At 41.7% G+C, this 17,783-nt stretch overlaps 1 protein-coding gene across 7 annotated transcripts in view; it reads right to left on the bottom strand.

The window, feature by feature from the left end:
• Nucleotides 1-520: 520 nt before the first annotated feature.
• The window catches only part of rxfp1 (relaxin family peptide receptor 1), a 70,845-nt gene continuing 53,582 nt past the window's right edge, over nt 521-17,783 (bottom strand). For 5 of the 7 annotated variants that reach the window (XM_035650198.2, XM_047334588.1, XM_035650200.2 and 2 more), the window contains 14 exons: nt 16,637-16,708; nt 15,855-15,926; nt 15,045-15,116; nt 14,413-14,484; nt 14,183-14,251; nt 13,916-13,987; nt 13,595-13,666; nt 12,262-12,333; nt 11,332-11,403; nt 10,709-10,780; nt 9,507-9,736; nt 4,714-5,124; nt 4,345-4,563; nt 521-3,004 (listed from right to left, as the gene is read on the bottom strand). In XM_035650198.2, coding sequence (XP_035506091.2) covers nt 2,577-3,004; nt 4,345-4,563; nt 4,714-5,124; nt 9,507-9,736; nt 10,709-10,780; nt 11,332-11,403; nt 12,262-12,333; nt 13,595-13,666; nt 13,916-13,987; nt 14,183-14,251; nt 14,413-14,484; nt 15,045-15,116; nt 15,855-15,926; nt 16,637-16,708 — 2,005 coding nt within the window. In that variant the 3' untranslated portion in view covers nt 521-2,576. Of the gene's footprint in view, nt 3,005-4,344; nt 4,564-4,713; nt 5,125-9,506; nt 9,737-10,708; nt 10,781-11,331; nt 11,404-12,261; nt 12,334-13,594; nt 13,667-13,915; nt 13,988-14,182; nt 14,252-14,412; nt 14,485-15,044; nt 15,117-15,854; nt 15,927-16,131; nt 16,607-16,636; nt 16,709-17,783 lie in introns of those variants that run through there. The other 2 variants (XM_035650202.2, XM_047334590.1) reach the window with 2 other exon arrangements.

The raw sequence follows: 17,783 nt of genomic DNA, 5'->3' as shown, positions 1-17,783 counted from the left end.
TTCATGTGAATCCGCCCATAACGGTTTTAAGTTATCCTGCTAAAAAACAACTCACAAACTGAACCAATTACACAACCTCCTTGGCAGAGGTAATAAACGAATCAATAAATAAACTGACAGTGCAGATAATCTCGAGTTATGAAGACAACCAAAGGCTAATAACTAGTGGACTCGCACCACCTGAGTTAGAAATATATTTCTTTCCCTCAGGCCATATTGCATGTGGACTATTTGAGTAAGTAGTGCACATGCAATGTATTCAGCCTTCACTGATATTACTCATTACATAAGTATTCTCATTCTGTGATTGTAGATTTATTTTGTGAATACATATTTTATTCTATTATGTATGTTTATCGAATTGTTCTTTCTTTTATAACGTACTTAACAATTGTATTTTTGTGGAGCTTCACAAGATTATACTTGTATAACTGGTGTGATAAAAAATTTCTATATGTGTTTATTTACTAGAAATTAATAGAATATCAGATTTTACTCATGAAAACAGAAAAACAAAAACTAACTTCATAAGTAATTTTATTTTCGGACACAGGTCAATACAACAAATGATATCACATGCCTAAAACAAATGTTCCCAACAATATGAAATATATTTCTTTTCAGTGTGTATGGGAATGTAAACACAAGCTTTTCACATACAGTACAATGGACTCACAAATCATTGTTATAACATCTAATCTATTCCTCTCTGTGTGATAGCATGTTTGCTATGCATTCGTACATTTAAAATGTCAATTTCCACAGGAATCCGTCCTTCACTTAACAAAGTATACACACAGAAGAGTCAATGACCACAGTACAAATGTCTCCACTGTACAGATGTAAAAACATGTGTTGTGAGGTGTAGTTGTTGGTGAGGTGAGGTTGAGTCCATGACCAGACCCCCCAGACCAGCTGGGGAATTTCTACTGTACATTTAGAAAAGACAATTAAAAATGTCTGCCTGTGTAGGTGCAACCCACTTATAACGTGTACAAAGTCATGCCCAAATGAAATATATACTTCACTGGACATATATCTCATAAATTACATTCAATATTTCCCTTAAATATATTTTTTGGTGGCAAAGGCAAAACAATGGACTTAAGACAAAACTCAGGATAAAAATATTTTATCTTTCCCTCACTTGAACACAGCAGGAATCCTAAAACTTAGGTGGACATCAAGTTAAAAGAAAAGAAAAAAATTCCTGCAAGCGGATTATATGAACAGTATTGTTAGCAATGTGAAATGACACTGGCAACATACGGCATGAAATGCATTTTGAAAAAGGAAAGGTACCAAAAGAGACTCATTCACCAGAGTTCTCCAGTAGAACTACCCACTGGCTGATTGTACAAAAAAACTGAAAACTTGAATTTAATCTTCAAGTCTATGACAAAATGTTAGTTTTTTTCATTCAAAATGCACAGTTTAACCACAAGGGTGTTGAATCAGGAGCATTTGGACTCTGCTGTAATTTCTTGAAGATGTTTCACGTCTCACCCAAGTGGCTCCTTCAGTTCTAACCAGGGTTGTGGTGAATCCCGGTTATTAAACATCTGTGGACTCGGCAAGGTTTGTTAATGCTCCAGTTTGTTTCAACGGCCTCCTCCTCGGCTCGAAGGGATGGTTTCTCTATTTTGACATTCAATGGCTTCCTTCACTCCTCTTCCAAACCATCTGTCCCAGAATATGTACATCCTTCTCTACAAAGGACTGTCCCTTGTCCTTCAAGTGTAGACAGACAGCTGAATCCTGCCCCCGAGGAGCTGGCCCGCCTGCGTCGAGTTTCCACGCGTTTGCGGAATGGACGTTTGTTGTTTCTCCAATATGCAGGTCGGCACATTCCTCGCTGCATTGGACTGTACGTACCAGGTTGCTTTTTTGGGGTGTGTGTGGAGTGAACCAGTCTCCGTCTTAATGTGTTACTGGATTTTAAAAAACGCAGGGATATGAGATATTTTTTTAAACAGGCAAAGAAAGTCATTGTTGCTGTATTTGCCATATATTCTATGTCTGTTAAGCCATGGTGGTATAGCCTCTGCTCATAGGCTACTGACTGAATTGATTAAAAATTCACAAGGTACGCTAAGCTTCATGCATTTAATTGGGAATCAGTGCGCAGAGAAACCTGCGGCTGTGGGACCATGTTATCTTTATCCATCTTTCAGCAAGAAAATCCAGTTTGGTATCATGGGATTTATTTTTGGATTACGTTAATGGATTCGGCTGGTGATATTCCTCAGTGTCAAAAATAATAATGTGTGTGGATCCGTCTCTCGATGTATTTCCAACCTTCACTGGTGCAATGCTCAAAGCTCCCAGGTCCATTCATCCCGCTCAATAGTGCAGTCTTTAATTTAACAAAAGACTTCGGTACGCATCTTTACGTGTAAAGGATTTCTCGATCGACTTCTGTGATGGATGATGGTTGGGCAAGACAGGCGCACATTGTTTTGTTTTTTTCAAAAATACTAATTATTTTCGGGAGAGCCCCTTTAAAAACCCATTTTTAAACTCTTAATTTCACAGATGAATGAAACTGGCTCCTACTTAATCGGTGCTAAAGACACCTAGATGAGTTCATTTGTTTGCGTGCGAGTGAGCATGTGTAGCATGGCTTGTTTCTGTGAGCACACCGACACGACCGTGCACTGCTTCTGCTGCTGCTGCTGCTGCTGCTGCGTGCATGCGATAATGTCGTTGTATCCGTCGTTGGCATTTTCCACCGGGGTGAGCCCGGCCAGCGTGCTCGTCATTTCCACAGCGCGGGCCGGGGGGCTGAGGCCGTGGCTGTTGTCCTGCAGGGGCCACGTTTCCTGCCAGGTGAGCGACGGATGATGGGCCGGGTGGCCGCTGAGCAGCGGCCTCCGCTGCCTGTAGTTGGCCCACACCTGCAGAATGGTCTCTTTGAAGGGCCGCGTGGTCAGCGTGTAAAGGATGGGGTTAAGAGCACTGTTGATGGGGAGGATGAATACGACCACCCAGGAGCTGATGGTACCTGCCGGCACAGGAGAGAAAAACAAGAGAGAAATCAAACAACAGACCCGGCATGAGGTCTGTGTTTAAAGAAGTTTATGAGAACTTTAACACAAAAGGCTGTTTTCTTTAACAGACATTTGTAGAATAATTGAAATCTCTTTCATCCCGCAGCTCAGCGGGTTCTGCAATTAATGGGTTCTGCACAACAATTCACTTAACACAACAACAGAGGTCTTCTTTAATTATTTCACAGAGCCGAGACTAGCTGTAATAACAAGACAGTAATTGTAATACTTAAAGGAATACTCCACAGACATATATCTTTGCCACTTCTTTCCTGCTTGTAAACTTGGCTGTGCAAAAGCTTGCAGCCTTTGCAGAGGACAAGACGGTGCCTGTAGTCAGCTTAGGTTCACAGCAGATGAACTGGATTTCAACAGGAGCCCAAAGTCAAAAACTTATATCAAACATCATTAGAGCCCACTTCTATGCATGCCATTCGAAAGCTCACTATCTTCCAAGCATTCAGTTTCTTCTGAGCAAGTTTACGCTCCATCATGTCCTCAGAGCTCCAAAGTTCTTCCATAAGAGGTCAGTTTAGCAATGGCTGTTTGGAACATATTGAGGATACAGAACAGTAATGGAGAGATGGTGAAAGGTGATTCAGAAATTTCTGGAAGAATTTTTTTTTGGAGTGACTCCGAGTGGCCATTGGATAGTAAAACACAGTTGATATGGTTTATTGGTATTGCAGTTTCAAATCCAATGATTTAACATTAAATAATAACATAAACAAAGGTAAATTAGATTATGCAAAACCAGGAAAACCGACGGTAAAACTAAATGTACGATTTAATACGGTGTGCAAAGCAACAAAGGACATGATTTTTATAATGGGTTTAAAGTAGCGTTTTGAGGGAAGATTATCTTTTTGTGCTCTCATAGGAAAGGCATGATTTCCTTTTAAGCTAGACAAAAGAACTGTCAGCAGCTTTTTTTCAAATCTGAGAACCACAGGTTGCACCACATCAAGTCTGACCGTTAAGAGTCTTGAGATTAAAAAGGTATAAAGCAATTCGTAAAAGAAATGGGTGCGCAGTGACAGTAAAAGCTGCTCACACGATTTCTTTTCCCCTGGTTTTATCCGAAAGTCAAGCAGACGTGTTCTGTGCTCACTGGAGCGTAACTTTGCACTCATCTAGTCATGAAGATATCATCTTTCAGACAGCTGCTGTGAATCCAAGACGACAGCGGCCGCTGTCTGCGAATTATGCCTTTCAAGGGTGGCGTTCCTCACACGCAAAAATGTAGACTTTCAGTGGAGTATTCCTTTAAATGGTTATAGCACTTCTACTATACCGGGAATCTCCACCTGCAGCAGTGACAGGATCTTGAGGATGAAAATGGGGATCCAGCACAGGGAGTCGGTGACCACGATGGAGAAGAACCTCTTGGCGATGGTCACCTCTTTCTTGATGTGGTTGCTGTATTTTGTGGCCTGCGTGCCTGTTCTCTGGATGTTATAGAACATGCTCGCATAGGCCAGGACAATGATGAGGAACGCCACCAGGTTCAGACCTGCACAGAGATATTTGGTCAGTGACCGGGTTGCCATACAATCACGAAGATTTTTGCATTCAACGACCAAGATGTAACTGAATAATAAACAGCGTGAACACGGCATAAAACTCAACTGACTATTATTGAAAGTGCAAATATCCCCCTCACCCAGGAAAATAATGATGGAGTAAACGTGAGCCCATAGCGTCTCGGGCTGCTCCGAGTGCAGCGGGAAGCAAACGCCGTTGGTGCCGTAGAAGTTGCGGAATAGCCCCTTGCAGGCCAGCGGCAGGAAGGCGACGATGAAGCCGAACACCCAGATCCCGAGGAGAATGGTGACAGTTCGCCGCCAGCCGGGCGTCAAGTACTGGAACGGGTAGACGATGCAGATGTACTTCTCCAGAGTGAGATAGGTGAGTAGCAGGACGGACACCTCGGTGGACAGCATGGCCAGAGAGCCGATGACCTGACACTGACTGCTGTCCATCCAGGCCTGAGCGTGCCGGTTGTACTCGCCGCGAAACTTCAGGTCGTACGCGCCGATCATGAAGAGGTAGATGCCCATCAGCCCGTCTGCACCTGAAGAAGAAATGTATCTGACAGCTTATTGAGAGGATGCGTTGTGCAGTGACAATAAAACCCCGACTTCACAGCTGCATTGAGACCGAATGCGAAATCACGCATAAGAAAAAGGAAACAAAGGACAAAGGACAAAGATGGCCACATTTAAATTTGCCGTTTTGTACAAGCTGAATATATTAAATATAGCATTCGTAGAATTTGCATACAAACTATAAATAGTCTGCACACTTCACAGCGTTTGAAAAAAGCATGGGTGAGATTTGATCGTAATCCTGCAAAACAGCTCAGCTCGAGGCGGGCGAGCCAACGTCCACAATCTCCTTTTGAAGCAAATCACGGAAGCGGCTCCAGGTTTATATTTGACGGGCAAACGTGAGAACGGTACTGTTCTGCTAACGTAATAAGAGTAAGTGAATACACATATCTGATATATCAAACCAGTCCTTTAAAAATTGCATGATTATATCTTTAATTAATGTCAGATATTTATGGGTAAGTATTAATCACATGTGCATACTGTAAATATATAAAAACCAGGGGGAAATTGCACTGTAGTAGTGGGAAGACTGTGTATGAATTTTTCCTCTTTTAATGCATCCACTCCTATATTCTCCACAGATGTTGATGCATCTGGCCCCAAAGCTTTACGCGCAAAAATCTTGCCTAGAAAACGAACAAACAAACACCTGAAACACACACACAAAAAAAAAGATGAATAAATGAATAAACACTTCTTAATCTGCCCTCTGCAAATTCATCACAACGTTTCGCCGACACGTGGAGCGGATATTCAATTCGCAGCTCACGGTCTCTGAGGAGCTTCTGCCACTGAATCATCAGGCTCTGCTTGATGTTTAGTTGATGATATAGAGAATTCAAAACGTCCCTGATAGTCATTCCTGTGATGTGGAAACATACCAGTGATCATCAATAAGCATTTCTGATGTAAAACGCGGCGTATATGATCATTGAAGGCTCCCTATATGTCATATGAAAATTGAACTTGATGATTCTCCGACAGCTCTAATTGCCATTTAGCCATATACACACACACACACGTATATATATATATATATATATATATATATGCATATATATATATATATATATGCGTGTATATATATATATATATATATATATATATATATATATATATATATATATATACATATACACACACATATATGTACTGTATGTGTGTGTGTTGCATGTTGCATGTTTAGCAGGTTTTCTTTTAATTAGCATATTATTATATTAGATGTACATGAAATGACACGTCAAACCTTTATGTAAAATGCCCACAAGTACTTTACACCAATTCATAAAAGATTAAACTTCTGGCTGACTCAACAGAACTGCGAGTCGCCTCTAGCAGAGGGCACAGAGGACACGGGGGACCCAGTTGCGTGGGAAAACTGAGATAAGCGTTCTGAGAAATAACCCACAGTAAAAGGCGATAGGAAAGAAAAGGTTACATGCAGACAGGCAGAGAATTTAAGGGAGACATATTATTCTTTTGCTCCAGTGTGTTACAGAGGTTTTTTGGGGGGGGCGTATGCAAAAAGTCTGCCAAGTTAAAAAGCCCAAAGTCCGCGGTAAAGGGAACACCTGGCTCGCCAGCAGTCCGGCCGATACTTCCGTTATCTTACGTATCGGAGTGCATCAAGCCCATCTAGCTTTTATTCCAAGTGCAATAAGTATTGTTAATTTCACAAAGTAAAATCGAATCCACAGAAACGTGTGTGCGTGCCTGTTTTATAGACTGCTCATTGTTTTCACGTTGTTTTTAAGAACCCTGTCCGTCATTGCCGCTCGTCTTCCACGACTGTCTGTCTCGTTTAGTGGTGAGCCGAAGACGAGTTTCCACTCTGGTGGACGATAAAGTTCTAGTCTAGTCTAGACTCTAGTCTGGACTAGTCTGGTCTAGTCTAGTCTAGTCTACTCTGGTCTGATCTAGTCTAGTCTAGTCTAATCTAGTCTAGTATGGTCTGGTCTAGTCTGGTCTAGTCTAGTCTAATCTAGTCTAGTCTTGTCTACTCTGGTCTGGTCTGATCTAGTCTTGTGTGGTCTGGTCTAGTCTGGTCTAGTCTACTCTGGTCTGGTCTGATCTAGTCTGATCTAGTCTAGTCTACTCTGGTCTGATCTAGTCTAGTCTAGTCTGATCTAGTCTAGTGTGGTCTGGTCTAGTCTGGTCTAGTCTAGTCTAGTCTACTCTGGTCTGGTCTGATCTAGTCTGATCTAGTCTAGTCTAGTCTGGTCTAGCCTGGTCTAGTCTGGTCTGGTCTGGTCTAATCTAGTCTAGTCTGGTCTAGTCTGATCTAGTCTGGTCTGATCTAGTCTAGTCTGATCTAGTCTAGTCTAGTCTACTCTGGTCTGGTCTGGTCTGATCTAGTCTTGTCTGGTCTAGTCTGATCTAGTCTAGTCTGGTCTAGTCTAGTCTGGTCTAGTCTAGTCTAGCCTGGTCTAGTCTGTTCTGGTTTAATCTAGTCTAGTCTAGTCTGGTCTAGTCTGATCTAGTCTGGTCTGGTCTGGTCTGATCTAGTCTTGTCTGGTCTAGTCTGATCTAGTCTAGTCTGGTCTAGTCTAGTCTGGTCTAGTCTAGTCTAGCCTGGTCTAGTCTGTTCTGGTTTAATCTAGTCTAGTCTAGTCTGGTCTAATCTAGTCTAGTCTGGTCTGGTCTAGTCTGGTCTAGTCTAGTCTAGTCTGATCTAGTCTGGTCTAGCCGGGTCTGGCAATTCCCCGGACAAAGTCGGATAAAGGGAGAGCGAGCAAACTTCCTATATGCGCTGCAGGCGGTTGACCGATCACAACAGAATGAGCCGAGCGTCTTCAGACAGAGGCAGGTGAAGAGGAGCCGCGGGAATGTGACAGAGAGTTTACTGAACATTAGAGCATGTGAACCTTCTCAAATTAAAAAAAAACAACAACAATGGAATTACCACATTTAGGACTCAGGAGGAACCATTGTTTAAAGTGAACTCTCCGACACCAGATGACTCAAACTCTATCCGCATGTTTGTGACTCGACCCTGATCCAGCCCTTTAATAAACAGGATTAAAAGTAACACGCCGACACATCTTGCTCGCGTGAAGCGTTTGTAATCCATTGTTGCTATAAAAAAAAAAGAAGACAAACAAAGAATGAGGAATATCGGCATTAGTCCACTTAATTGCCTCAGGCTTACGTCCCCCGCTGACTTTTTTAGTAATACAATTTTAAATGTCGACGTATTAAAGCCCTTGAAGGAGATGATGAATATCAACTGCGACCCCGTGGCTTTCACCGTGGATGCAGCAGGAAGGAGAATCGATAAATACTATAACATTCATTTTCTGCTTTGCATACGCGAGCTCTCTGATCGTATCTGCTCGGAGACTTATAGAAAGTCCTTATGTTTTCTCGCTCTGCAGGAACTAGTCGAGTTATATTTTCTCTTGGTGGTTATAAGATATTCTTTTAAAATAGATTTTGTCCACTTTGAATTCTTTTTTCATCCTGTAATATCATGGCGGGACCACGGACACGACACATGCCATGATGCAAAGTCAAAAGCTTTTTTGTTTATGTTTTATCAAACTGTCCATTTTAACCAAACAGAACTCCAGAATTCTCTTTTTGAATGCCTCTCATATTTTCTAAAGACCTTTCAACTGGCAAATAAAGTCTGTTTGCTGTAGGAGGAGGAAGCTTTTCGATAAAAAAAACTCTCACAGCCCTTATCTGAATGACCTCTCATGTCAATCATCGTAGATGCGGCTGCATATCCAGAAACACAAAGGCGGATATATATAAATAAATTTGGGTGGAGTAAGTTTTTACTTTGTATTTATCTGAAGGATATTTCCTATCATCTTAGTGCATGAGTCCAAATATCTTATCCCCCATCGACTGGACTGGACCGATAAACATTTTGTGCCAATGTTTTTTTATAAATAATTTCTCGGAGTTAGTGCATCTTTGTGTTCAGATGGCAGATATTACATTTTGGAACGGGATTTTTTTGTTGTTAGCATATTTCTTATTGATGAGGGTGTCTAACGGAGTGTGTAATATAAAAACCAACTGACGATCACACTGAGCACTAATTTCACATCTTCTACCGAGCTGGGAGGCCTGTTTACTTCACACTTTCGGACTCCAAAGCCAATATGTTGATATAAATATGGGTAAACTGTGTTCATTAGGCAAACAGCCATTAATTCATCATATTTTACGGGGCTGTAAATACTACACCCCTCTATACCCGGATGACTTACACAAATTGGATAGTATACACTGTAAGTAATCATGTCCTACGAATAAAAGTCTTGTTATTGCGACGCCACGAGTGTTTCCCCTTCCGCTGCGACCCCCTCCTCGGTTACTCGCAGCGACTTACAGCAGAGCGAGATGATGCACATGGCGTGCAGCTTGTTCTCCGATCGGATGTACGAGCGCATGCAGATGACGAAGATGTTGCCGAAGCAGGTGGTGGCCGACACCACCCAGACGAAGACCCGCAGCACGATGTTGGCCAGCAGGTCCTCGAAGGAGGAGATGCCGTCGGTGTTGGGCTTGCAGCTGCGCACATGGGGGGCGTAGCCGCAGTACTGGAACTTCTTGAAGTAGCTGCGATCGGGGGATTAGAGCAGAATATCATGAAAACACGAGCCAATAACAACTATGAAATGTTTGAATTTGATGCTTTTCCTCTTCATACACCCTTCAGAATCTATTTTGAGTTGTCTGAAGAATTACTTGAAAAAGGTTTTAACAAACTAAATTAAAGGGTCAGTTCCTCCGAATTACAACAAACAAGCAAAGTAACAAAAAGGTGTGGCGCCATGCAGAGAGTTGAGAGATCTGTGAAATGGTATTCGTGGTGCTTACACCAAAGTACGAAAAAGAACGGACTACAATTGTGACATGATGAAATTCGATAAGACTCATCCTCCGGGGACCATGAATACATATACAAATCCATGCAAAAGCTGAAGAGACATTTCAGACACCGCCTTGTTAGTTCTAATGAAAATTTGACAGCAATATGTTTTCCCGCCCAAAAAATATTGTTGAGGTTTTCTGGTTAAACCGAACACCTCAAAGTCAACGGGCTTCCTAGGAAACTAGTCCCTGTGAAAAAACGTTTTATGTGCGGATGGTTCAGAGATCATTTTTAATGTGGCGAGCACCACAAATAAAAAAGCTAATCTCGTAAAGCCGAGACAGATATTTATAAACTTGGACTGTGTCTTGGTGGAACTTGAATTAAGCTCCGAAAGAATAAGGAGCCCCGGAGGGCTCCTGTGATAGTATCACGGGCTGAAAAGGCATTTAGTTACTCTCTGTTGTGTCCTTATTCGGGAAAACTACTCCATGGGTTTATCTCGAAGCTGTTTCAACCAAAGAGGAAATGGATTACACTAAGCCTGACTAAATCACCTCACGGTTGGAAGAGAAGCCTGTCAGTCTTGATAAAGATATTTCGGGACTAACCACTTAATGTGTGTGTGTGAAATGCCTCCGGTCGCCGTGACAGTCCACAGCCCCAATGATGAGGATTAACAGTATAAACACAGAGCGTGACAATGGAACACTTACATATGAGTCAAGTATTTGAGAGGTTCGAACATCCGCCGTTGTATATTTCCAATTTCTATCCCCTCTATGCTCCTAGAGAACATAAAAATATTGATCTGGTCTTAGTCAGATGATGCACAAACAACACGCACAGTAAAATATCACAGTATAATGATTTCAAAATGTACACTCATTCAAAAGCACCCAAACTTATTTTCCCCAAAGGTTCTTCTCATCAAACATCCTTTTAAGAGAGGAACGTTGTTAACAACACCCACAACACATTTTCTTTCATTTGATGATTCTGACTTTTGTCTGAAAAGAAACAGCACAGTTACCCCATCACATCCAAATAACACAGACGCCGTGTCATTCGGAAAATGGGACAGTGCTTTTAGAATATGATACGCTCCTCATAGCTTGTCGTGGCCTCTTTTCTTTTGCATTATCCAGATTCATCACACACCCCGTGTCTGCTGCTCTTCTGCACCATTAAACATGTCACGGGATTCTCGTCAAATGCCTCTCAACACAAAACCGATCTTGGTTTTTTCTATGTTCAACGGGGAGTTGTTTAAAATTTTTTTTTTTTTTTTTTAAAAAGAGTTGCAGGTGTCACTGAGCACGAAGCAACGGATACTCACAAGGACTTCAGTTTATGCAAGTTGTCAAAGTGGTCAACCTGGAGCTCCACAATGGGATTGTACGATATATTCCTTTAAAAGAAAGAAAATAAAGTGAATGAAAATCAGTTAGATAACATGGAATTAAAAACTCCACATGCTGTTTACGTGCTGCACTTCCTTCAGAATAGATGTGACACTTCTGACATCTCTGTACAAAATGCACGTTTGCTTCCTCCAACGCCCACAGGTTTACCTCCCTGTCTCGCTAACCTCCGGCCGTATATTTAACATGTTCCCTTGGTTTTTAGACGCCATTCAATACATTTGCATTCCGCAATCATCTCTCTCCATATAGGATAGTTTTAATTGGCAGTGGCTGAGTCAGCGATTCCCCCGAACAGAAGGATTTACAAGGGAGCGATGCGTGCATGTAATCCACCGAGGGGTTTCATCTAATTGATAGCTTCAAATTGGAGCGTTCAACTGGGGAGGCACAAGGTGGGGCTTTCATCGTGACGCGTCCCATGGAGATGTCATATATTGGTCTCCAAGTTTTGCGCTGAGCCAAAATGAAAAAAACGAGTCTACAAAACGAAAATGAGGGTAATTAAGGTCGATCTTTACCGTACCCTGCTGTTGTGTTACTAAAAAAATTAAAGAATTACAAATTTAAAAAAAAAAGGCAATTACTGAAATCTAGCTCAATCCGCAAATAAGTGTAATCAAAGTTCAAGCAAAATCAAAAGGGCGGGTGTTTTTTTTTTACCTTGCATTTCTGCATGATGCAGAATTATCCCTGCATCTAAAAAAAACAACAAGCCTGTTTTCTGCAAAAGGGATCAACAGTGGGCGCATCGACAGGTAAACGATCTAAACATTCATGGGGTGGGTGAGCGTGAACACGGAGCCGTGCACCCCGGTTCTGTTTGTGTAAACATAAAAACTCACAGTTGAAGCAAATCCCCCAGTAGGACAAAGAGATTGGGCGGGATCGCCACCAGTCTGTTGTTCGACAGATCCCTGCGCGCCGAGGCAAATCCGCATCGGTTCCCCGAAAAGACACAAAGCGACAGACAAATGTTGGCGTACAAAAACATCCGGTGCGTGACAAAGGCGTGCACACAGATCTCTAAAGAAAAATCTGTAACCCCTTGCGATGCATAGGGGGCGAAATTGCATAAGAGGCACGCGCTGAAAGTAAGTCCTGCAATGAATGCGTCCAGTATATGAATTTCAATGTAATTCACTTGTCTGACGCCCCCACGGTTGTGGGTTTTATGTGTAAAGGAAGAAAGCTATGGTGACAATGATCATAGATGCAGCAGAGCAGATAAGAGTTGAACCTGGAAATAATTTGGTATTATCATTTATCAACTCCTAAGTAGGAGCATAAGTGAGCGAAATGAAAAGAAAATGTATTTCCTCTCCTGTTTTACATGCTTGAAGAGATTTGTGTAATGTAATACAAAAGGGGAACACAGCCCATTGCACCGGACATTCATTTTATCATTATAATACATTATATGTATAAACATCATTATAGATTGGACACGGGGTCATGATAGAAGAGAAAATGATTATCATTAGTGTCGCATGTGCAATACTTATTTCAGATTTCTGCTTATGAAAAGACCAAAACAAATAACATCTTTGTTCTATCTCTCGATACCTTCTGATTCAGTCCCTCTCTGCCTGTTACAACAGATGCCTTTGTTCTTTTGTTACTAACAAGAAAAATACAAAACAATGCCAGCCTTATCTTTAAACAATACAAGACATGTGTATTTAAAGAGAAGAAGAACAAAAAAAGATTAAAACTACACCGCATGCTATTGTCTGGATCCTCATTAAAAAAAAACAAAGAAAAATCAATTTCCCAGGTTTGGACGTTTGTAGTGGAGGTTTGCAGTTCATTCTCTGGCAATCACGATAGATCTAATAGATCCAACCTGTGGCTTTTGAGAAAACTTGTGATGGGCAAATGAGACGTTCAAGGGGACATTTTAAACTAAGTGTGAACAAAAGGTACGGAAGAGGATCCTCTGGGGACCACGAATATAACTAAAATCTGTTTGCATGTTCAAATTGTACCGTATGTTGCTCTGTTAGAAAAAAAAAAAGTGTTGAAAGAACAAACCAGCAACATGGTTGCTGCTTGCAACTGTGTTAAAGACGCCTTTAAACTTATGCCATTCTAATATTCACACACTCCTTAAAGTTGGCGAAATTCTCTAACGATGAAGTCTGCAAGTGCAATCAAAACAAAAAAAAAAGGACTTACAATTCTCCAAGCTTTTGGAGGACCGACAGCGCTTGTTCGTGTACATGGCTGATCCTGTTCCGCTGTAAAACCCTGGAGAACGGCAGTGAATATGAAAAGGAACCACATTACTCCCCGACACATTGTACTCCCATTTAATGACCCGCCAGCACCGGTTCCGTGCACAGACCCGTGGCTGCGAATCCAACTTTTGAGAAACGGAGATTTGCAAGCCTCTCGCAAAGAAATTAAAAAAAATAAATAAATAAATCAAAAGTATAATTTTAAAAGGCAGAAATGTTGCCTTTGATCGCAGATGATATAACATGTGTTCCCACTTACAGAACTGTCAACATATGGCACGAGCAGAATGAGACGTTTCCAATGGTTTCTATGAGATTTCCCTCCAAGTCCCTGCAAGAACATTAGGGAATGCACAACACACACACACACACACACACACACACACGATATGAGCAGACACATCCCACACACAAACACACACACACACACACACACACACACACGGACAGACGGGGAGAGGATATTTATCAAAAGACGTTTTTTTTCACGAAGAGACAGATTGTGATTTCTTCACATGCTACTTACAGCCAGTTCAATCTTGGCATTTCCCGACAGATGTCGTCCAGCTTTGTCAAAGAGTTGTTCAACAGAACGCTGTCAATCAGGGAGACACAATGTGACAAGGACACGGATCAGCAAAGCGGGGGCATTTGACAATTTGAGAAGACACATCACAAAGCAATGCAAAGCAAGAGAAAAGAAAAGAGAGAAAAAAAAAGAAAAAAAAGAAACATAAAGGAGATTAAAAAACTCACAGCAACACCAAGGAGTTCAGTCCTGAAAAGGTCATGGGCGATATTTGTCGGACATTGTTATTTTCTAGGATCCTACAACGACAAGGATAAGATACAGCTTACGCCTCATTTGCAGAAAATTGATTCACCCACGTAATATTTACGCCTAATTTCAGATTTGCAGTATTAATAGCATATAAAAGTCCCGTCCATTTGGATTTGACACAAACAAACTAATAAGCTTACTTTGATTGATTTATTGATTATAAATACATACATCTGGTTATTGTGTATTCAAAATTCCTTGTTTCATTTGTTTGAGTGACACATGCATCACACAAAGTGTATTAGTTTATGTTAAATCAATGTAATCTCAAGGGATGGACATTTTTGTATGCCATTATAAAATACATAAATCCAAAACGTTAGGCCTAAACATTTGTGCGAGTGCCGAAGAAAAAGCACGAACAAAACTCAACGCAGAAGAAGAAAACAAAATCTGCTTTAACAGAAGTAATTGTTTATCACCAAAACTTGGACTTTAACCGACATTTATGCAAAGTAAAATATCTATATATACTTCTCATGCAACATTTTGATGTATGTTTGGCTTTAGAACTTTCTTCTCGCAGTTGAAAGATATATAAACGTACAACCACTCGAGCTTATGCAGGTCCCGGAACACGCCCGGCATCAGGACCGAGATCTTGTTGTAGCTCAGATACCTAAGAGAGGAGAAACGCAATCGGGAAGGTCATCTGAACGCCATGAATTAACTGGGAGGACCTGTTGCACACAGTTAACCCAGTTAATAACTGTGGAGCGTTAGCCAGAAATATGTCGACGCTGAAATATTACACCTGCATGCGACCGCTTGATATTTCAATCCTCACCCACAGGCATTAATATGAACTTTTAAAAGCCCGCACTAATCTGGGAAAGACTTTTCCTCCACTGATGTTGGGAGATAAAGCATGGCTCATATTTCTCATCATCCCAAAGGTGTCGAAAGTGGTATTGAAAGGACACAGAGTTTTTTATATATTCTTCCATCTGCTGCTTAAAGCACGATGGATCTTCCTTCGTTTGATTATGTGGATACAATTTAAAGATTAGCTTCAAAGCTGTTGGCCCTCTCTGCATGCTCGTCGTGAAACACACACTGCTGCTTATGCTTGTTCATAAAATATACTCGTCGAATATTCGCGGCCCAGCGTAATGTGAGGTCTTAAAGACTTCCAACAGACGCAAATTACACACATTTTCTCCGTGAACATTTACAACGGCTGATGATTTTACGACCTGTTTGTTTGAACCGCTGCCTCGCGAAGCTCGTGGTGATCTGCATTTGGGAAAGTGCTCCATAAATAAAGATGATCATTTATTCATGTGCACAGACGTAGCGGCTGCACAACTTCATTTTCTGAGCGGCGCGGGGCGCTAGAAGAACGAACAAAACTTACAGTCTCGTCAGGTTGAACAGCCCTCGGAACGCATCAGGACTCACATCTTGAATCCTATTGTGCTGGAGGTATCTATATAAAAAAAACAACAACACACACACGCACACACACGCGCACAACAGTTTGAGAATCTTTTGAATCATTTGGGCACAATGGGGGATATCCCCCTCACCTGTTCATTTAATGAAAAAGCAAAAAAAGCGGTCGCAGAATTAATTTTGCATATCTAACAACCAGGGTCTGTTTAATATCTGGCTTTGACGTCGCTGTCCCGCACCTTCGTGGACGGCGTGAGCTCTTTGTGTGTTCTGTGCGTTCACGCGCTCGAGCGCTCCATCCGGTGCGACGAAGACAGACGTTTGTCCGGCGGAGGATCGGACCTATTCTCCCGTCGGCACGGTCAGCGGCGCTGCGTGAGGCTGATAAACGGTGCGCGCGGTCGGCGGAACGAATGAATCCGTAACGCAATGCAGAGACAAAAATGGCTTCTGCTGGCGTTCCCAGCGGTCCGCTTGGCCTCATGCATATCAGCTTTGCAGTCAGGAAAAAAAACGTCCTTGCTGTGCTTTTCTCCCTTTTGGCGCCGGGGAGGCATCATGCCTCGCCGAATGAACGATGTGGACCCTGATGCGTGTTTACAGCGCTCGTGTTTTATCACATGCCGCTCGTGAAATGGATGAAAGAACAGAGCAGTAAGGACAAAGATGCAAAAAAATATTTTGAATTTCATTTCAGTATAATAGAATGACGTATACAATATTTGAATAACATGCAACGCTCACAGCTTCTGCAGGCTCTGGTAGTTGGAGAATGTGTTTTCTCTCAGTTTGTGGAGCCGGTTTCTCTGCAGAGACCTGGGGGAGAGAAAAACAGTCAACAACGCCGTCAAGGTTATCATTTTACATTCAAATAATCCCCCAAATATTCTAATAAAAGGGACTCACAGGATCTATTCAACGTTATAGTCGACCATCTCAACCTTGAAATTATTAAAAAAGAAAAACCCTTTGTCAAGGGCGAAAAAAAAAGCCCACTTTGAATTAAATAAGGTTGAGCTCAGGCCGACAGCATTTGACACCACGGCAAAGAAAACAAAATTACCGACAACAACAGAAAAATTCACCTTTTCCCACTCGGTCAACGACCCGGAAATTTACATTTTCATTCACCTGTTGATTTCAAAGCTTTTAACGGATTAACGGGGCGATTAAAGGCTCAACCGCCCGCACACGGTCATCGCCCTGCTGCAGGAAGGCGTCCGTTTTGGGACCTTGGAAAGATTTTCTTATTGTCGACATTGTCCCTGTAAACTCGTCGCCGCAAAACACATTGGCACTCACGACACGTCCTAATTCTGATGCTAAATCTCCTTTACTTTCTTGTTTGAGGTTTAGTGGTCGTGGTCAATGACAGATTAAAACAAGTGGGCGTGTTGCCCGGGGGGCCCCGGAGCAAACCGCTCGTAGATCCGATGTTCATTCATGCAAAGTCATACAACATGTGAAAATGACTAAATATACTTTCAGAGTAAATGTTCTGCGCGGCTGTACGTTGCCCAAGGGCAGTTCAAACTTTTTTTTTCCAGTTCTTTTAAAATTCATGCTTGGTAAATCCTTCTCCAAATGCTAGATTAGTTATTGACTTTTGAAGTTTGGCCGTCTGAGCTAAATGCAATTTATGCAATTATTTATTTCAAGGCTCACCAACTACTTTTTTTTTTTTCCTTCCACTGAACGTCTAACAAACCCCAAGGACACATTTTCAACGCGCATTCATGTAAAAGGTTGCAGGTGAAAATTTTACATTGATCAAATCAATAATTTTGTCCAAATTTTTCTCAATTTTGTACGCTGCTAATAAAATTCTATCACACCTCGCAGATCTTGCTGAAAAAAACTGTGAAGGTGAATTTCCCCCCAAAAATTCCTT

Source organism: Scophthalmus maximus, chromosome 9, assembly GCF_022379125.1.
Source record: "Scophthalmus maximus strain ysfricsl-2021 chromosome 9, ASM2237912v1, whole genome shotgun sequence".
NCBI classification, from domain to species: Eukaryota; Metazoa; Chordata; class Actinopteri; order Pleuronectiformes; family Scophthalmidae; genus Scophthalmus; species Scophthalmus maximus.
The sequence above is the reverse complement of the archived record's forward strand: the minus strand, read 5'-3'. Positions and strand labels throughout refer to the sequence as shown.